An 18,251-nucleotide genomic window follows, 5' to 3' on the forward strand; every position below is an offset into this window, starting at 1 on the left:
CGCACACGAAGATTTTCTATTTTGGATACCGTTCGATTCGCAGAGTCGTCTCTCATCTACTTTTGCGCGAAAATTAAAGTAAAGCAAGTCGTGATTGAAATTTCCACCGTTTATATTGAAATCGTATAATATTCTTTTAGGAAAACTTATCGATCGTGTGAAGAGATATACGTGTATACGTACATGTATAATATTGATACATCGTCTAATACTTATTAACATAGAAAACTTAGCGTGGGTCCTCTATCTGAAGGCTTGTTCATTGAAAAAATACTGCATTTTGTGATATGAAAATCTACTGGAATCAGACGCGGTTTATTTCTTTTTCTGTTCTTTTCTTTCTTTTTTGTTTTCTTTGTCGACATTATGTTGTATAATACCGCATCTTAATGCATATTTGCGGTGACTCGTGTCGCTTGTGTGACACATAGCCATCGTTGGAGGGAAGCATAAGCTAGAAGATACCATGGCGAATGATTTCTTTTCCGAAAGGAGTCGCTTGTGTCCAGAAAAATATGGAATGCATATATTTGCAAAAAGTACAGGCACTCGAATCAGCTACACCGGTAGTTCTCTCTCTCTCTCTCTCTCTCTCTCTCTCTCTCTCTCTTTCTTGTTTTCCTTTCCTTTTGATATAGCCCACGTCTTCGAGCTTATACTTTGAATCTCGTTTACGAAGCACAAGTACCATGTACCTTAACGAGATGTGTTTGGCAACGGACGCATTCGACGACATACTGATTAATTGACTATCGGATCGCGTTTTGTGTGTCTGTAAAACGGAAAATGATCGTGACACGGCCACAGCATTATATACTTCCAGTACATGTTGTTGTTTCGCTTTACTTTCACTTGTATTCTAATTTGCAAAACTTGTTCGCCCGATAAACGAGGCGTGCACAGACTAGAAACGTTCGAGACTCCCGGCTGAACGCGGATGAGCAAACGAATTCGCAAAACGTTGAACCAAAGCTGGTACGTACATCGGAGCTATATACATTTTGTTGGAACGCAACTAACCAAGAGCCATCTAGTAACAAGGGAGCGGAGGAGATTATGGGAACGGTTGCGCGTGCAACGTAAACAGGAAATTCGTACAGTGTTTTACATACTAGTATGTCTGAAAACGAACGAATAGAAAGCTAGGGGTCCTAGAGGAGAATGGAACGTTACGAAACATTCATCTTAACTTTCGTACACGGAGATGTTAAATTGTCTACTGCTACGAATGGAAAACATTGATTTTTTGAATGTTTGCGGTGTTACGGCTGGATATTACGAAATCTTTGCGCTCGGCAAAGTACTCGAGATAACGAAGCACGTTTGCTTAAGCGTTACACATGCCCTCGTTACAAGTGTGACTTTACTTTACGGTTTTATCAAGTATCTTGGGTACGGCTAGGTACGAACCAATTCGTATGAATGGACCAATCTACGAAACACGATTACAAAGTATTCTGTAATATTCATCCTACGTAACACCGCATTCACCATTGCTACTTGTGGATGGATTACATGTATTGGGCCTTTGTGGGCATAAAAATTCTACACGAACAAGAAACCGCCGCCTGTTTGCAGGACGCGGCACACCTGTCGGGCATGCGACTCGTTGATTTATAATTTTGTAACACGGACGTAAAAATTCGACCAATCGCAACTACTATATTTTGGAACACGACAACGATTGTATGCTGCGCGTAGTAGACACGTCTTCCCTCGCGATGAAACTGAAACAGATAGACGACGTAGCTCTCCGTTGGGTGTTTTCAGTAGACTCTACACTAGATCGTTCGCGATTCTCATTGAAATTCCGTTGAGAGTTGTCTTTTTATAAAAATCTAATTTCCGCTGAATTATTGAAACCGTACACATCAATTATACACACTCGGGACAATCACACATCGATCTCCGCATCGGAATTAGGATCTTTTAAACGTTACCTCAAGCTTTCGGATATTCTACTTCATACTCGTTACTCGTATCTCGTACAGTTGACGACGGCGAAGCGCAAATCAATCGAGTATTTGAATAATTGTTACGTGTCAGTGCCGAAAAATATTCTATACCTTTGATTTTCGTTTCGCGAGGGTCTAATGCTTTTCAGAGATTTCGAATATATTTGTTTATCTATTAGAAACATGAAAAATCGCGTCGTCCGCTGTAGTTTCGATTACACGATAATCGATTTAACCGTGGTTTGACTAGAAAATTTTCTAAGATTGATCTAAATGGATGGTACCGATTGAGACTGACAAGACACCTCCGCTCGTTTGATTTACGCTTATAGTAATCGGTTCAATATGAACTCTCGATCCGGTATGTATTCGTTCGTAAACCTATCCTACATCTGAACGTACAATTCAGTTTCACGTATTTACGATTACATTCATTGATGATGCTTAGACAACAAAGTGGACGACGAAGCAAGGAACTTAAATCAACTTCGAATCCAGATCCTCATAAATGATCGATACACGTATAGTTAACCATGCATTCTGTTATCAAAGATCTATATATTCGATCGACGATATGCTATTGCAAAGACGCCTTTGCAAAGTTCTCCGTAAACGTAAACGACTCGTGGTTAACGAAGTAACACCTAACGACAAATCGAACTCTAAGATCGACGGGAACGATAACGCGTTCGACACGAACAAACAAGAAATGATCCGCATAAATGACACGGTACGATTGGTCTACAATTATAATAGAAACCTCGAGACAACGGTTCGCACCAGAAAATTGCACGAATCGATAACCAAATGAACGCAAACAACGAGTCTCTTATTCGAATGCAACGCGGAACAACGAAAGAGGAATTGCAAATGAACGATTTACGGTCTTAGAAGATGTGTGGCGCTAATTGTAACTTCCATAGGGAAACAGGCCGAGCAAACACCGTCACCTGACCTTTCTCCTTCCCTCCGACTAAAAATACGTAAAGAGGCGCTGGCCCGTACGATGGCGTTTCCGAGTCATTAATGTCCGCGGCGGCAACTTTTGCCCGTTGCCTTTCCGCCCTCGACGCGCTAACCGCTCTTCTAGAAGGAGATCCTAATGGCAAACTTTTCGGCGGTGCTCTCGGCACCCTTTTCAATTCTTGAAGCTCTAATAACTCCGCGAACGTCTGCGAAGATGATCTTCCCGCTTCGTCCTCTAAAACACTGTCCGGCGGGCTGTTCAACATTTTTGCGTATTTCCCGTCTTGCGATTGCTGATGTTGCTGCTGCGATTGTTGAAGTTGTTGTTGTTGTTGTTGTTGTTGTTGCTGTTGTTGGTGGCTTCTGGTCTCGTTCAGCCCGAGGTAGTTCGGATTGCAGAAGCCGAATTGGCCTTCGCGTATCGTCGACGGGGTGACGATGGGGCGGTATTGTTTGCATTTCCTGCCCGACGGCCAATCGTCGTCGGCCAGAGGGTCGCCAGGGCTTCTGGCTTCTATACTCGCATAGTCCGAGGTGGATTCTTCGCCCTCCTCCAAGTCGGCAAATCGTACGGACGCGGACGTAGGTATTTTCGAGGTGGTCGGGGTTTTCGGTGTTTGCAGAGCAGCTTCGTAAAGGTGCGAGCTGTAGCTCTCGCCGCGCGTTGGCTGGCAGGCTTGGTGCATGGCTGCAAAGTCCCTGAAAACGTTAACAAAATTGGTTGTAATTTGAACGATGGTATTTACGAAATTCGCTTCGTTTCTGGAAAATATTAAACTTACCGTCTTTCCTCTTGAACTTCTATCAGTCTGGAGGTGGGGGGTTCTTTTCGTTCCTCTTCTTCTTCGTCGTCGTCGTTGTCGCTGTTCTCGTCCGGATCGACGAAAACGAGCCTGGCCGCTTCTACAGGTGTCAAAACCGGAGTGGGCAGAGTGAGCGCTCGGAAATTCGGCACCGAGGTTGGGTCCCTGGTCATTCCAGAGCCGCTGGCGTTGCTACAGGTGCTGCCGAGGTCGGTAGTCTTGGACGTCGACTCGGACGGCTTTTGCCTTCGACGCGCCAACGCGTTCGCGCTTCGGGACTTCACCATTCCCGTGGACGGCTCGATCACTTCGGCGTCCACTTGCTGAAACGGATAATAGGAGTTCGCCTGCAGGCAGGCTCAAATTGTCACATGCGTTTTCTTCGCAAAACGCGAGCACGCATTTGGGAACAGCCGCGAGAACATCTAGATCTAGGAGGAAACGGAACTTGGAACGGACGCCGTACCTCTTGCGGGCTCTCCTCGTTGTCGTCTTGACCGCTCAAGACGGAGTAGCTGCACTTCGTCGGGTGACTCAGCCGCGATAGATTGATCTGCGACAGCTTCGAGATCTCCTTCAGAAAGCTCGGCCTGGTCGGTGCCTCGTTCGGCGATATCCTGTTGTTGTAAAGCCTCGTCCTCTGGTTGCGCAGCTTCAGCTTCGAATTGTCGATGTTGGTCCCTCGTATCAGCAGCTCCGACACCGCCAGAGCGACGCTCTCCGCCCTCGGTTGAGGTTTGGGCCCCTGTACCGATAGCTTCTCCCACGTTTCCGTACCTACGATGAAACCCCGTGTCGCGCGAATTCGTTGGTAAACAGCCAGACGTCGAATCCACGGTCTCGGACTCGCTTACCGAAATGAAACCTCCACAGTTCGTTCGTAGCTAAACCGCCGCTCTCTCCGCCGAATATCAGCATGCAGCTGGGAAGTCTGCAGGCAGCGTGGCCGTGAAGGGGTCCCGGTCCAGGTTTATTTTTCAATAGACACCAGGAGGCGGTGTTCACGTCCCATCTCCAACAGTCGCTTCTCTCTTGAAGATCGGTCATACCTCCGTAAACGTACATGGCGTCGCCGTGTAGAACAGCGGAATGCTTGTGCCTCGCCGCTGGCCCACTTTCACCGGACGAAAGAAGGTGCCAGGATTCAGTTTCTAGCGAGCAAATCGTTAATTGTTATCGCGCGACCACAGGACACGCCGCGCCAGCTTTATACATGCATATGCGTAGGTATTTTATTACGTCGTCTTACCAAAGTGGAACGCCCAGAGTTCCGGAGAACTTCCACGAAGATCTTGGTAGCCGCCGTAGATGAGCATTTGGCCGCGATGGACCAGCGCCGTGTGGCCTCTTCGTCCTCTAGGAACCGTGCACCCTCTCTGCGCCCTCACCTTCCTCCACATGTTCGTCTAAGGGCAACGAACGGGCGGTGACTTTTGTGCTTGGCCCGTGAAAGCGTGATCACGGTGTTCTTTGTTCGTTCATCAATTTTTACGGCACCGACGACAATGCCCGAAGAAAATCACTAATTTTGTCTGGACGGGAGGCTTCTGAATGTCGAATATCAACCCCGAATGGGGTTGCGCGTAACAAAAGCGACAGGAGAGCTCCAATTTGTCACTCCCTTCTTTTTACTCTTTGAATAGACTCGAGTTTAATACGGGAGGCTGTCGTAACAATACCGTTTGCGGCTTTCTCAACGGGAGTACTCTCGCAGAGCGAGACACATTTTTAATAGTTGCGAAAAAGTTTCGAGCAAGGGACGACGAGGTTCGTGTTAACAAACCGATCTATTTCTATCTGTACCCTGAAAAACTGCTCGTGAAAAATATAGGGCACAAGCGACGCGTGAGATGCTTCGAGAACAAAGGGGCGCCTTTATGGTATGCCCCGCATTTAATTTTATCGACGCAATCGATGGTCGAGGGTAGATCAATTTCGCTGAAGTTCGCCGATCGTTTCGAAAGAATACGGTGAAACGGAAATTGACGGCACGGCAGCTTCTCCGTGGCGCATCGGCGATCAAGGATTTCGTGTTCGTTCGGTAAGTTAGCGAACGTGTACACCCCACCACCAAGAAGAAGGGGGAACGTATAAATGGGAGAAGATGGAACGAAGGAAGGAAGGAAGGAAGCAAGGTATACAGGCTGTATAGCAGGGGTGCTGAAAGTAATTACGTAACTTGAAGTACGTGCCTAAAGTTGATAGGTCTGTACAGCCACTTGCGTTTACCCCGCATTACGACGCAAGGGGATCGCGTAAGGGTGGAGCAGTCGGTAAATTCGCCATCGACGTTAAAACGCTGTAAAATTAGCGAGAAAACAGTTATCACCGACGACCCGGACTCTTTTAAAACAACCTCAAAGAAACTCGAGGCCTCCTCGGTCGGTTGATCTTCACCGGTACGAGAAAACCGGAGGATACAGGGACGCCGCGAACATCGAATATTCACCCGAGCGGGATATTTCTTCTGTATCCGATTTGCTGCGAACGGCAGAGAAGTTTAATGGAACACGGGGGAAGATAAGATAGGGTAGAAAAAGAACACGAGACGGGAACGATCCCTCCCTATTCTACCAATCGGGTTTGCTGGTGCATTCGTAACGTGGATTTCAATAATACGCGGGGGCGAGACCTCCCTCGTTTCGAAGACATCCCAATAAGTAATCGCGAGCGGACCAAGAAATGCTCTAATGCCGCGGAAAGGCATAAATCCTCCGAGAAAGTGGGATCAGAAAGTATTTAATATCCAAGGGGGAATGTCAAAATTTAGAGTACACGCAGGAAGCTATTTTCCTATGGACCCTTCGTTCATCTCCTTCGTTAAGGAAAATCACAAGTGTGAAATTCACCCCAGAGGACTTCCGTTTCTTCCTATTCCATGGTGTCTGGTGTTGACAAGGTCGGACAAGGAATCGCTGACGTAAAATTGCCATCTACCGCGTTTCCTGTTTACTCCAAGTTGATGAATTTTTAACGATGCGTGGGTTGAGAGTGGGAGCCCTTGGGAGGATAAGCGCCATTCACTTTCGAGGGTACGAAACGCAAGAAGGAGCTGTTGACACCGGCTGTTGCCAATGGTTCCTTCCCCTCGCGATATCGCCACACGCGTATTCGACCTTAAAGGTCGATGCATACCTCATAGGTCAGGCCGCCGGACAAAATATTACAACTCTGGTTTTGTATCTAGCGTTTAGGAGCGGACAAGCCTGCCAGGCTTCGTAACGTATTTTCTTCTTCGGGCTGTCGGGCCATTTAGCTCGAACGTCTGTGCATTTCCAGGTGACCTTTCGAGAGCTCGTTGACAGTTCCCTACTGTGCATGGCACCGAAAAAATGTTTTTAGGGGCTCCGTAGCTCCTTAGGTAACCTATCGGTATTTGTCCTTTACAACATCACGGTTTACATTTAAATTTCGATATACATTTATTGAATTATCATAAGTGCCATTTTGTTCCATAATCTTTCTCCATCTTTCACGCAACTTGTGTGTTTCGGCGAAAAACTTTTAACTGTGATTTTTTATGTCGACCACAGAGTTAAAGTTTTTGTCATTATGGGAATTTTGTATTGACCTAAAGAGATGAAAATCTGAGGGTGTAATGTCTGGTTAATAGGGTGAACATCCCAACCAAACTCCAACAGCTTTTGGAAGAAAAAAGCATCAAATGCCTATAATTCACTCTGTTTCCTTCCATATTTAAGAGCGTATAAAACTAACAAAAATTCTAATCAAAATATCCTAATCAAACATTTTTCTAAAAATGCCTGAAAGATCACCTTTTTAGACTATGACACATACCATTTGTTTTCAATCATTCTGACATATTCAGACCTATCCTAATGCCACCTACAGAAAAACGGCACGAACTTTCCGGACAACCCAATATTATTGTACGTAAATTATACATATAAAATTCTTCTTAAATAATTCATGTTATACGCAAATGTAGTTTATTAATGAAAATATATTAGTAATATCTTCTTTGTTCTGCAAATTTTACCACCGATTCAAGTGTAAAAAAATTTAAAAAAATATGGTCGTATTCTACGATTCTTTCTTTTTGAAAAATTGCAAATATTATGTACTTAGAACTGTTATAAAAATATATTAGGTTGGAGGGAAAGTTCTGTCGTATTTTAAAGATAACATTTGAATCAATTTATAAAAATATATGTTTAATACTACTCAATGATATAATTTCCACTATTTGTAACAACTTGTTGCCATCTTTCAGGTAACTTGTCCATCCTCGTTTCCCAATGACTCAATAGCAACATGTGTTTTTGATTTACAAGCAAAATTACCTGCTTATTTAAAATACGACAGAACTTTCTCTCCAACCTAATATATGATATCAACAATTATTTCAATTACACAGAAAAACAATAAAATGTTCATTTTAGGGAAATCAATAGTGTCATTTCGTCAACTACGATACTTTGCAACTTGATTAACCCTGTACACACCGTATAAAATTTCATACGGTACACATGGGATGTGAAAGACTCCAATAACTACAAACGGCTGTCAGGTTTGAATTATTTGTTATTTTGGGTCCATAAAATTGCCGAATATTCTTTAGGCATTCTGAAATAAGGGTCGACAACGTTTGTCCTAAAATTGCAACTTTCACATAGTGAAAAAACAGAACGCGAGGAAAGTGAACGCGAGATGTCATTTATTTTATCTAAATTGTTGTTGGGGTGTCGTACACTCCGAGTGTACAGTCCGGGTTAACCCTTAGCACTCGAATTGCGACTGTAAGGCGCCACTGAAAATTGCTGTATCATTATTCAAAATATTTTTTACATTATTAAATTTGTCCATATTCAATAAATTATTAAACACTTCAGTATTGTACGAGTAAATTGCACTATTTTCGTATGTATAACATGAAAAAAAAATATATACCTAGAAGGGAAATATTCTAGGTCCCAAGAAATGTTTCGTTTTGGAGTTAAAATATCTTCGAGTGCAAAGGGTTAATACCATCCATAAAACAAAGGACATTCGACTTCAGAATTCCTATCCATAAGGACCTATAAATTATTTATCTCCTACATTGTTCGAAATCGATGGCTCCGAAAGGGAGTAATTATTCTGGTAGTTAATTATTCTGGTAGGTTCGTCCGCTAGCACAAGCACATCAATCTTATGACGGGCAAAGTCGGATGTTGGTCAACTCTAAACATGAGTTCTTGCGACGAGTTTTAATTACTTTATGACCACCGTCCGACGAAAACACGATGGAAAACACACGGTCAACACGTGCTGGAAGGAATCTCCTCATACTAAATCACAATATCGTACCTTCTACTCGGAAAACATAGAAATAGATACTATTTTTATCAAGAAGTTCCCGTGTGATTAATTCCATGATATTCGAGGAATTGTTTCACCATACAGATTGTCAGATGATATTCTTTTTTTTTGTTACCATAGTAATAAATTGTTATTTTGTTTGTTAGAACGTTTCAATTCCTTAACAACGTATTCCCCACCTATTACCACAACGAACTCTGAAAAGTTTAATAGTTTTTTAAATAAATTCGTGCCGCCACGCCAGCAGCCTGACAGGCTCTAGCATAGGTATTTCCTGGGGTATAGAGGGGAGTAAAAAGTTCTGGGAACCCCTTGCGGTTCTGGTAGCAGACGACACGTTGTGCCTTTGTTCCGAGCATCTGGAACCCTCTCAAGTGGCTTTCCCGGACCCCAAAATTGCGTATAAACGTGGAAAAACCGCCAGGCTTGCCGGTCTTTGAGGTATGCATCGACCATAAACATCTCCTAGAAGCTTCTTCCGTTTTCCTTCGGACGCGTCGAACGGTGTCCAATGACAATCCATCGTTTACGATCGATGATCGATCGCGCGCGAGTCCCTAATTAAGCGGAGCCTACTCTCCGATTTCTATAATTCAACGGGCAATATTTCCTCGAGGAGCGCTCGAATCTGTTTCGCCTCGCGTCACCCCTCGTCTGTTCCGATAACGATCTCGTCGTAACTCGGTGTCGTACCTCGCAAAGGAAACTCCTAATGATCTTACTCGTCCTGGAGGGGAGCGCCGCGTGCAAGGGATGCAGGGGTCGCCGATCTATAGAATAAGAAGAGAGAAGCGAAAGAATATCGCACCCTCGGGAAACCGCTAAATCAATAGGACCGTCATCAGGTACAAGCAGTTTTACACGAGGACATCCGCTCCTTCTCCGATCCTTCGAAAGTAGAGGGTTCGAGGTGGGGGGATCGTGTTTGCCAACCGATGACACGCAACGAGGGACAACCACGAGGCTCCGGCTCGACCGCATCGAGCAGTTGCGATTCTTCCACCGTAGTAGTCACTCGAGTGGCACGGAGTCCTTGGGGAGGAGCGACGCGTCAATCGGGAAACTAGGAAGACGACTGCTCCTCCATTCAAGCACCGTGCGTGCACTTCGGAAACTGGCACAAATTCTCCCAATCGTCTCGAAAAATTCAGTCCCGAGCCATTTCATCGGCGTCTTTATCACCCGGAGAGAAATGGACAATCAGAAGTAATACAGTACTTAATATTTCGGACGAATCATCGAAATAACAAAATTACGGATAAATAGATCCGCCCATCGGAACGTCGGTCGAGCTACGAATTTAGACGAGACGCGTCGAGGCAAGGTATTGTCAATCTCACCGTTGATTGAATTCCCCGAATCGTCTCGTTTCCTAAATTGGAGGGGTAGGTAGGGGGCTGCCGAGCCTTGAACCGCGATGCTTGCAAGGGGCTTGGTCAACCGCCCGAGGGCATCTGCCCGGGTTTCGCCACGGCGAATCACGAAAATTTAACTAACCGAAGCCGCGCCTCGCTAACAAGTTTAGGTTATCGGTATCGAGGCGGTCCGATGGAAAGAGAAACACGGTGGTAGGTGTACCTTGACATTGTAAACCCACAGTGGCGTTTCCGTGCCCGCCGAAAAGCCGAGTTCACCCCCGAAAACGTAGAGGCAATCCTTGTATGCGACCGCGCTGTGCTCCTGAAGTGCCGGCGGTCTTTCTCCCGCAGGATGCAATTCTTCCCATTTGCTCTCGGCTGCAAAGAAAAATAAAGAATGGGGTAGAGAGCGTGCGTCGGCTCGTTAGTCAAAACGGTTTCGCATGCCAGCCTCTCTGTTTGCACGGCGGTGAATAAACACGATTTGCACAGCCTCGCTTTTGTGCGTTTACGCGAGGGGAAGATGAGACTGCATAGTTCGAAACGAGGCTCGCGAATAAAGAAACAAAGAGGCTCGCATTATAGGTCTCGCGTGTACGCAGAATTTCCGTGTTTCTTCTTCACCCGGCACGGACCGGTAGATCTTACAGCGAGGTATCGGCGGATACTAAATGAAAAAGGGAGGAGTCCCTCGATCTCATGGGTAGCCGAAAAAGAAAACTTTCCTCGCTACGCTAAATCACGCTTTCAACCGCCCCGGCAATCTGCTGCTCCGAAATAAATCCTTCGGGTGGATGGGGCTTCGCAGAAACGTAGAGAGACGGGACGAGGGAGTGCAGAAGGAAGGGTGGGACTAGGAGCTTAAATCTAAGCAGTGCCAAGGGCACGGTAAAAAGCGAAACGTTAACGCAAGAACTTGGAGGGATAAGAGTATTATGTTCCGCGCGTATCGATAGTAAAAATATACTGGCAGCGAGCTCGCAAGCCGAGTTCTCGTCGCATACGATATTCTGTTTCGTTCGCGTTGCAGAGTTCGAAAACGTTTAGTCTCTTCCTGGACGATTGCTGGATTCGCGGTGTAAGAAGGAACAAAGAACGCGCCCGCGCGTCGTCCGAGGGTCGGGACACTTTCTTCCCTTCGGTATAATTGCTTAACAAGTCTTTACCCTTCGGAAGTTTTAGGATTGCGAAAAAAAGGGACACTCCCCTAATTCAACCGGGAAAAATAAAAGCGAAAGAAATCAGCGGCGCGTAAAGTTCTGATCGCGCGAACAAAAGAAGAACGAGCCGAGTTCTCGTTGCAGATTAGATCCGCAACTTCTCAACTAAGTTGCAAGCGTTTCGCGGTGTAGTTTTACAATATCCCGAGAAGTTGCCCGCGTTTAACACCTCGAGTATCCGGGTTATAGGTTGCCGCCGAAACGTGCCCGAGAACAAAGCCTATGAAATTTACGTAAGAGCCGTAATACGCTGGCTGGAGTACTCGCAAGCCTCGCGGGCCGGCACTAAAGATGCCCGACATTGATTAGGTGTACGTGTCGTATCTGGTTGGCCACGAGGCAATGCACTCTTTTGTGTAAAAGTGCTGTTCACGAGGTAAAATCGCGACGGTGTCTCCGAGGATAAAGAGATCGCTTCGAAGCTCGAAACGGTGCGCGTTCTAATTCGTGGTTGAAAATTGCTCGCGCTCGATTGATGTATTCTGGCTCGAAATCGAGGTAGAAATCCGCATGATGTTTGAAATGCGCATAGGATGCACCCCTCGCATACGAACCCATCGAAAAATGGAGTACTCTCGGGATATCACAATGTTTTTGCAAGATCGAGTATCGACGATGCTAGGCTTTTAAAACATACTGCGGATCCCTTCGGGAGTCGTTTGCCCCGGGAGACAGGCTGCCAACCCTTCTGGTACTGTTTTAATATTCTCCGTGTTCGCCGCCGAACAATCCCTCCCTGATTAATAGAGATTCGCGGAGCCGACCGGCCAACGAGCACGAGTTTCATTTCTTCGCACGCGAACAGACAGCGAACAATTTCTATCGTCTGGGACGAGTTCGGTCAATATACTCGCGTTCGATTTTCCTTTGAAATTGGATAACTATAAATCGATGTAGGTACATTTGCGGCAAAAAATACGCGCCGCTCCTGCGAAGTCTAACGGCCGTCTACAATTTTATCGAACGTCTACGGGATCGAACGAATGAGATTTTCGGCGAGTTTAAATTCGACCAGCGCGCAGTTTCACGGACCGATTTCAGTATCGGCCAGATGGACTCGCGGGAACCGTTTACGGCGCAGCAATACCGTGTCGGTGGATCGAAAGTTATGCAAGCAATTCCGAGTAAACTCCCCGTTTAACGAGGAGGTGCAATTAATTCGCGTACGTCTGATCTCCGTGGAAACAGCCGTAATTGTGGTGTATCGTCGGTGGCTTTGGTTGATGTACGCGTAGGCTTTAATAATGGCGTATTATCGATCAGACTGAACCCTGTTTAAATTCCGTGACGCACCCCTCGCTCGGAGAGCGAGACGAGACGATGGGGGTGCGTTGGTCAGAGATGTTGTTCGTGTACAGTGTATACAGTGTGCAGTGCTCCCCGGTTACTCAGACATCGGCCGTTAATGCCCCTCGCAATCATCCTGTATCCTCGAAATTTCGCTTTCCCGAATCCCTGTCACGTCGGCTCGCAGCTACGAAGAAATTCAAATGGCCGCTGTGTTATTATATTTGATCACTTACCGAGACTGTATCGCCAAAGATCTTTGAGGGGAAGATTGCCGTTTCGCCCACCGAGAAGATATACGTGCCCGGCGAGCAAAGTGGCGCTGTGCTTGCTTCTCGAAGGTGGTGCAGGACCATTCTCTGTGCCAGCCGCGGTAACCGAGCTCCACATTGTTTCCTGCGGCACAAAATCCGACCACGATTAGCTAGCAATCGGTGAAACGGTCGTCGAGGATAGAACTGTTCCAGATAGAATTGAAATATGGATCGTTGTTGCCGGCGAAGAAGCGTTCGCAAATTAGAAAACAGCATGTTCAAACGTCTGCCGTCGATGTCTTTAAACGCGTTACCGGCCACCCGTGTCGGCGTACTTGAAATTCAATTACCAGAGCTTCGAAATCGAGTTTCTGGTAAACGAATGCACCCTCACGCACCCCAAACAGGCGTACGCAAATACGGCGGGCATGGCAATAGGTTCTCGCCGGTAGACGAGCCGCTACAAATGAGATTCTCGATGGTGGAACGGTGTTGTGCGTTGTACGGCGGTGGCGAAGACACGCGCGAAAGGGAAATCGGCGAACGAGCGCCGCGGGCACAAAATAACGGACGAGCTTACCCGAGAAGAAACTTCACCTCGGTTTAGGTGTCGTTTAGACTCGTTAATTTTAACGAGCCACTTTGCTGTACGCTACGATTCGAATATAATTTGATCCGCGTGTGCGCTGTAAAATTTAAACGTCCGCCGGATTGTCGCCGTTGTTTGTTACCCCCTCGTTCGTGCTGGAAATATTCGAGAGTCGGGATTTTTAATCTCTCGCGTTGCATCGGTGCGCGCTGCATTCCCGCCAGCTTGACTCTTAACAGAAACGACAACGGCGCGCGTAATTCCAGTGCCGGGCACGAGCCACGAGCACTCCGTACATTTGCAAGCCCTTTATTTGACGCTGTGAAATCAGTAACGGGAGTCGAGCGTAAGAAGAACCGTCGACGGTTTCTCTTTTTCGCTGGTTCATCGACGTATTTCCGTTTCGCGGCCGTTCCACTTCCCTTTGTGCGCGGCTTCTTATCGCGACACGGTGTTTCGGTAAGCCCTTACCGGAAAACAAAGAAACGGTCCCCTGCCTTCGGTAAACCGTTGATCGCTTTTGTTTATCGATCGACGGATCGAGAACGAAATCCGGAGAAGCGTGTAAGTACATAGGTTGTTCTATACCACACGGTGGACCGATCGCTTATGGAGGCCGATAAGGGACGCCCGGAGTGCCGGAGGGAGACTAGAAAGTTTTTCCGAAACTTCCTCGAATATTGTTTTGCCGGAGCGACACGGCATTATCCGCTTTTCCGGTCGGGTTTCGAGCACGCGGCAACGCGACAGAGAAGTGGTTTCTTCTACGAGTCTCCGACGGAACCGGCACCGCGACGTTTATCGACCGACGACGGCAATTTCATTTTTTTTCCGTGTTCGATACGCAGGGTACGCGCGAGCGTAAAGATTCGACTGGATTTCCATCGTTCGACTCCCTTTCCGGTTGCAAAGGCGAAGGGAGAGACAGACCGTAGGAGGGGTTCTCTCGATCTCTCTCTCTCTCTCTCCCTCCCTTCCTCCCTATCTCTCTTTCCCTCTTGGCTTAACTCGAGTCACGAGGGGATGCGTTGGTGCGACCGGATCCCGAAAAGGGAACGCGCAGTCAGACAATTTCCTCCGCCGCGCCGACACTCGCACTTCTCTTGATTCCCGTACGGTGTACGACATTGCTGGATGCTCTTTTCGCAGCCGTTTCGCCGTTTGTCCGAGGATCTTCCTTATTCCCCCCTCCCTCCCTCCCTCCCGCGAGGTTGCTCCTCGCGTTTCCGGCGCATTGGCCTTCTTCTCGCTTCTTCGAGCCAATGACTCTCGATTACTTAAACGCCAACGGGTTTCATGGATCGCTTTCGACGCTTGATCCCGATCGACGGACCCAAGCGGGAAAGGCGTGTTTCACGCGGAAACAATCGAGGCTGTTTGGAACGCGTTTATTCGGATTCGAGCTCCCCGTTCCCAGCCGTAATTAAAGATACTCGAGACGTTTTGTCGAGACGGCGAGCGGCGCGCGATCGTTTAAATTTCTATGGGGTCGCCTGGAGAACGAGACGAATAATATTTTTAAACGTCAGACATTTCTGGGGACGCGGCGAACTTCCGTGCAAAGATCATTAACGCATTCTCACGTCGGGGATCAAGGCTGACTCTCGTTACAGTGGATGCGCGTGCAAAGAACCACTTTTCACTGTACACCTCGTCGCGTAGTCTTTTACTACCTTTTTCTTCGTGGCTTTTTCCGCGTGCCTCCGTGCGCCCAGAGAACGAAAGAACGGGCGAGCGAAGGCGAAGGTCTTCCACCGCGTGCAATATTGAAGAACGTCGCGAAAATGAAAAGGTGCACGTGTGTCGGGACCGGTTAGAAATTCTGACGGCGGTTCGTCGAAGCCAACGGAAACGTTCCGCTTTTCGAGTCGCTTTGTCCGCCGACGAGGACCCTTGTAACGATAAACCGAAACGTCTCGATATGTATATGTATTCCTTGTACACGGGTCGAGTCGGCGTTCGAGTGGTTAATGTCGCTGGCACGATGTATGTAGAACGTCGGTCGTCGTGCGCCCGAGTATTTTGAATGACAGCCACTAGAAGAAACCCTCCATCGTGTCACTAGTGTCACTTGCGGCGGGATCTGTACGGCCGCTCCGCTACCTCCTCGCTCGGTTACGTTTCACGCGAACCGTACAACCCGTACGAACGGCGACTATAGAACGTTCCCCGAATCATGGTCGACGAACCCGATGGAGGATTTTTCCGTGCCGGTGGATCTCTTCCCCGAGCCGATTCGCTCGAGCAACGAAAAACTTCTAAGCACCGTTGGGAAATCGTGTGAGTGGAATCTGGTTATTCCGCGGTTGTCGTCGCGTTCTGCCGAGCTAAGCCTGGAAGATGGAACGAAACCTTAAAAGACGCATCATGGATAGCGAACCGATGCACAGTGATAATCCTTGTTTGTTAATGCCCGCGGTATCGATGCCCCTGAGTCGGGTATTAGTTCGAGTCGGGTTTCTATAAATGAAATTACAGCGGCAACAGCAAAATTTACGGTGAACCGTGATTGCCATCGATCAAGTTTTTTACGCGGCAAGGGCCGCGGAAGCTAGGACGCTCCGACGCTGGTCGGACAGTTTCGAACGGAAGAAGCTAGGCCGGCAAGATTTATAATTGAATAGAGGGTATACAAATCTCGGTTTTCGGGCAATAAAGAACGAACGGTGGTGGCATGTCGTTACGCGAAGAACATTGATTTTCCGGGAGGTTAAGGACATCGTAAACTGCAACCACCACGTGACTTTATATAGCCGACTCGGCGAAACCAGACGAGACACGACACGACACGACACGACGCGACGCGACCAGCCTTCGAAATATCTTGAATTTGTTCCAACATTCTCCGTTCTCTGTTCGCCGCACGAGATTCGCGTTGTATCGTCGACGTCGCGCGTCGCGGCGTCGTATCGTATCGACGACACGAGGACCAATCGGTTTTCGGCTGCTTCGACCCACGTTAAATCTCGAAGAATCCTGCCGAAAAACATTGGGAGGCGAGCGAATTAATCGCGGGCTGGCGGCAACGCGGGACAGCCGAGGGTAACGCAATTTAACAGGCTTACCTCTCTACTCGGTAAACCCTCTATCTCGTTAGCTGATGGCGAATGCAACTTGTGACCCACATGCAAGCGACGATTAAATCCGACTAAGCTCTCGTCTTCACGGTTATAACAGCCGTGGCTGGTATTCGTCTTCGACAATTAAGCTTTCGTTCGCTGGACGTGCATTCTCCGATCGTTAGACCTTAATTTACTGGCTCGAATGACGTGGCTCGGACGAGTGCATGGCGACCGTAGATCGTGCACGGTTCGCTCAAAACGATCTCCCGGTGCTGCCCATCGGAGCAGAGTTCTTTGCTGTCCTTTGTTGTTGTCGTTTCGCGTTGCGACACGATGCCGATGCACAGCAAAAACACACGTGCACACACACAGACGATGTATCGAGATGACACTTTACAAAGAAAGCGGAAGTTTGTTCCTGAACATGCTTCACCGTGACACGTTGACTCCCGTCGACACGCGGGCTATTCTCGCGAAACCAACGACTCTCGGTTCGCGAGCGAGCGAGCGAGTCCCCGTCCCGTCGTTCGGTTCACCTAATCATTCTAAAACTGTTCGAGAACCGAGCACGTTTGCACCGCGACGTCTATTCTTTCATAAACGCCCCGAAACCCCCCGTCGATTCGCGGGCACTTCGACGACGGTCAAAAGAAAACTCGGGATACGCCGACGACGTGCGACGTCTCGAACAGCACCAGCGATCTCGGTCGATCGTCGATCGACGACCGTTGAACGACCGCTGAACGACCGTTGGACCGGTGCGGCGAACAATCTCTCTCGCAATCTATTGTTGTCATCGACTGGAGAAAAGAGAACGGCGAGACACGATGTCACGAGGACAGCAGCACTCTTCGTGCTCAACGTTTCCTCCGTACTGCGTCCGAGTCGAGCACCTACCTAGTCGAGCCGTCATCGGGGACTCGACGCAGGCGCCCCGAGGAAAACCACCCCCTGTAACCCGCAAACTCGATCGCTTCCATCCCCTTTGGCTCGGCCAGGGGGTGAACATCCGCGGGTCGAGCGCGCTGTACCATACCATACCCTGGAGTATATGGGCAACGATAGACAGCGGAGGTAACTTGGTCGACGGGGTAACTATTCTATAATACATGGTTGAACTCGATTTTAAAAGAGACCTAGAGACCGGACTGGTCGCGTTTTTCCTGCGAATCGAGCGAAACGATGGGGGTGATTTCGCTTGTGCAAACGTGCACCGGTGAACGCTGTTCGCGAAACAATCGGTTTTGCCAAAAGTTTGCGAACGCGGGGTGCGAACGTTCGAGCATACATGGCTGCGGGGGATGGATCTCGCATAAAATGTTCCGCACCGGCCTGGTACGAAACAGCTTCTGAGTCGGTTGCTCCGGCAGAGTGACACGGGCAAAAGGTTGCACATGCGCCAGCGTCGGTCTCCATGGAAACGGGATGCGAGCGG

At 47.9% G+C, this 18,251-nt stretch overlaps 1 protein-coding gene across 3 annotated transcripts; it reads right to left on the bottom strand.

The window, feature by feature from the left end:
• Positions 1-131: 131 nt before the first annotated feature.
• LOC143355105 (uncharacterized) lies at positions 132-17,753 on the bottom strand. Of its 3 annotated transcripts, none has more exons than XM_076789633.1 (8): positions 17,250-17,285; positions 13,148-13,307; positions 10,625-10,782; positions 4,974-5,130; positions 4,579-4,875; positions 4,191-4,501; positions 3,704-4,071; positions 132-3,620 (listed from the first exon to the last, which is right to left on the bottom strand). In XM_076789633.1, exons 2-8 carry the CDS (start codon positions 13,299-13,301, stop codon positions 2,843-2,845), a joined length of 2,223 nt encoding a protein of 740 aa, XP_076645748.1. In that variant the 5' UTR covers positions 13,302-13,307; positions 17,250-17,285; the 3' UTR covers positions 132-2,842. The 3 variants fall into 3 exon arrangements, with proteins under 3 accessions (XP_076645748.1, XP_076645740.1, XP_076645757.1); XM_076789625.1 differs by having other exon boundaries at positions 133-3,620; positions 16,820-17,753; XM_076789642.1 differs by having other exon boundaries at positions 134-3,620; positions 3,704-4,047; positions 16,820-17,753.
• Between the last annotated feature and the right edge of the window lie 498 nt (positions 17,754-18,251).

Source organism: Halictus rubicundus, chromosome 1, assembly GCF_050948215.1.
Source record: "Halictus rubicundus isolate RS-2024b chromosome 1, iyHalRubi1_principal, whole genome shotgun sequence".
Taxonomy (NCBI): Eukaryota; Metazoa; Arthropoda; class Insecta; order Hymenoptera; family Halictidae; genus Halictus; species Halictus rubicundus.

What these genes read in the sequence shown, in the direction of transcription:
- LOC143355105 (XM_076789633.1), bottom strand. Translation starts at nt 13,301, where the DNA reads ATGTGGAGCTCGGTTACCGCGGCTGGCACAGAGAATGGTCCTGCACCA. An exon ending in ACTGTGGAGGTTTCATTTCG is followed by an intron (nt 4,502 to 4,578) that starts GTAAGCGAGTCC and finishes GTTTCATCGTAG; the next exon opens with GTACGGAAACGTGGGAGAAG. An exon ending in ACGAGGAGAGCCCGCAAGAG is followed by an intron (nt 4,072 to 4,190) that starts GTACGGCGTCCG and finishes GCCTGCCTGCAG; the next exon opens with GCGAACTCCTATTATCCGTT.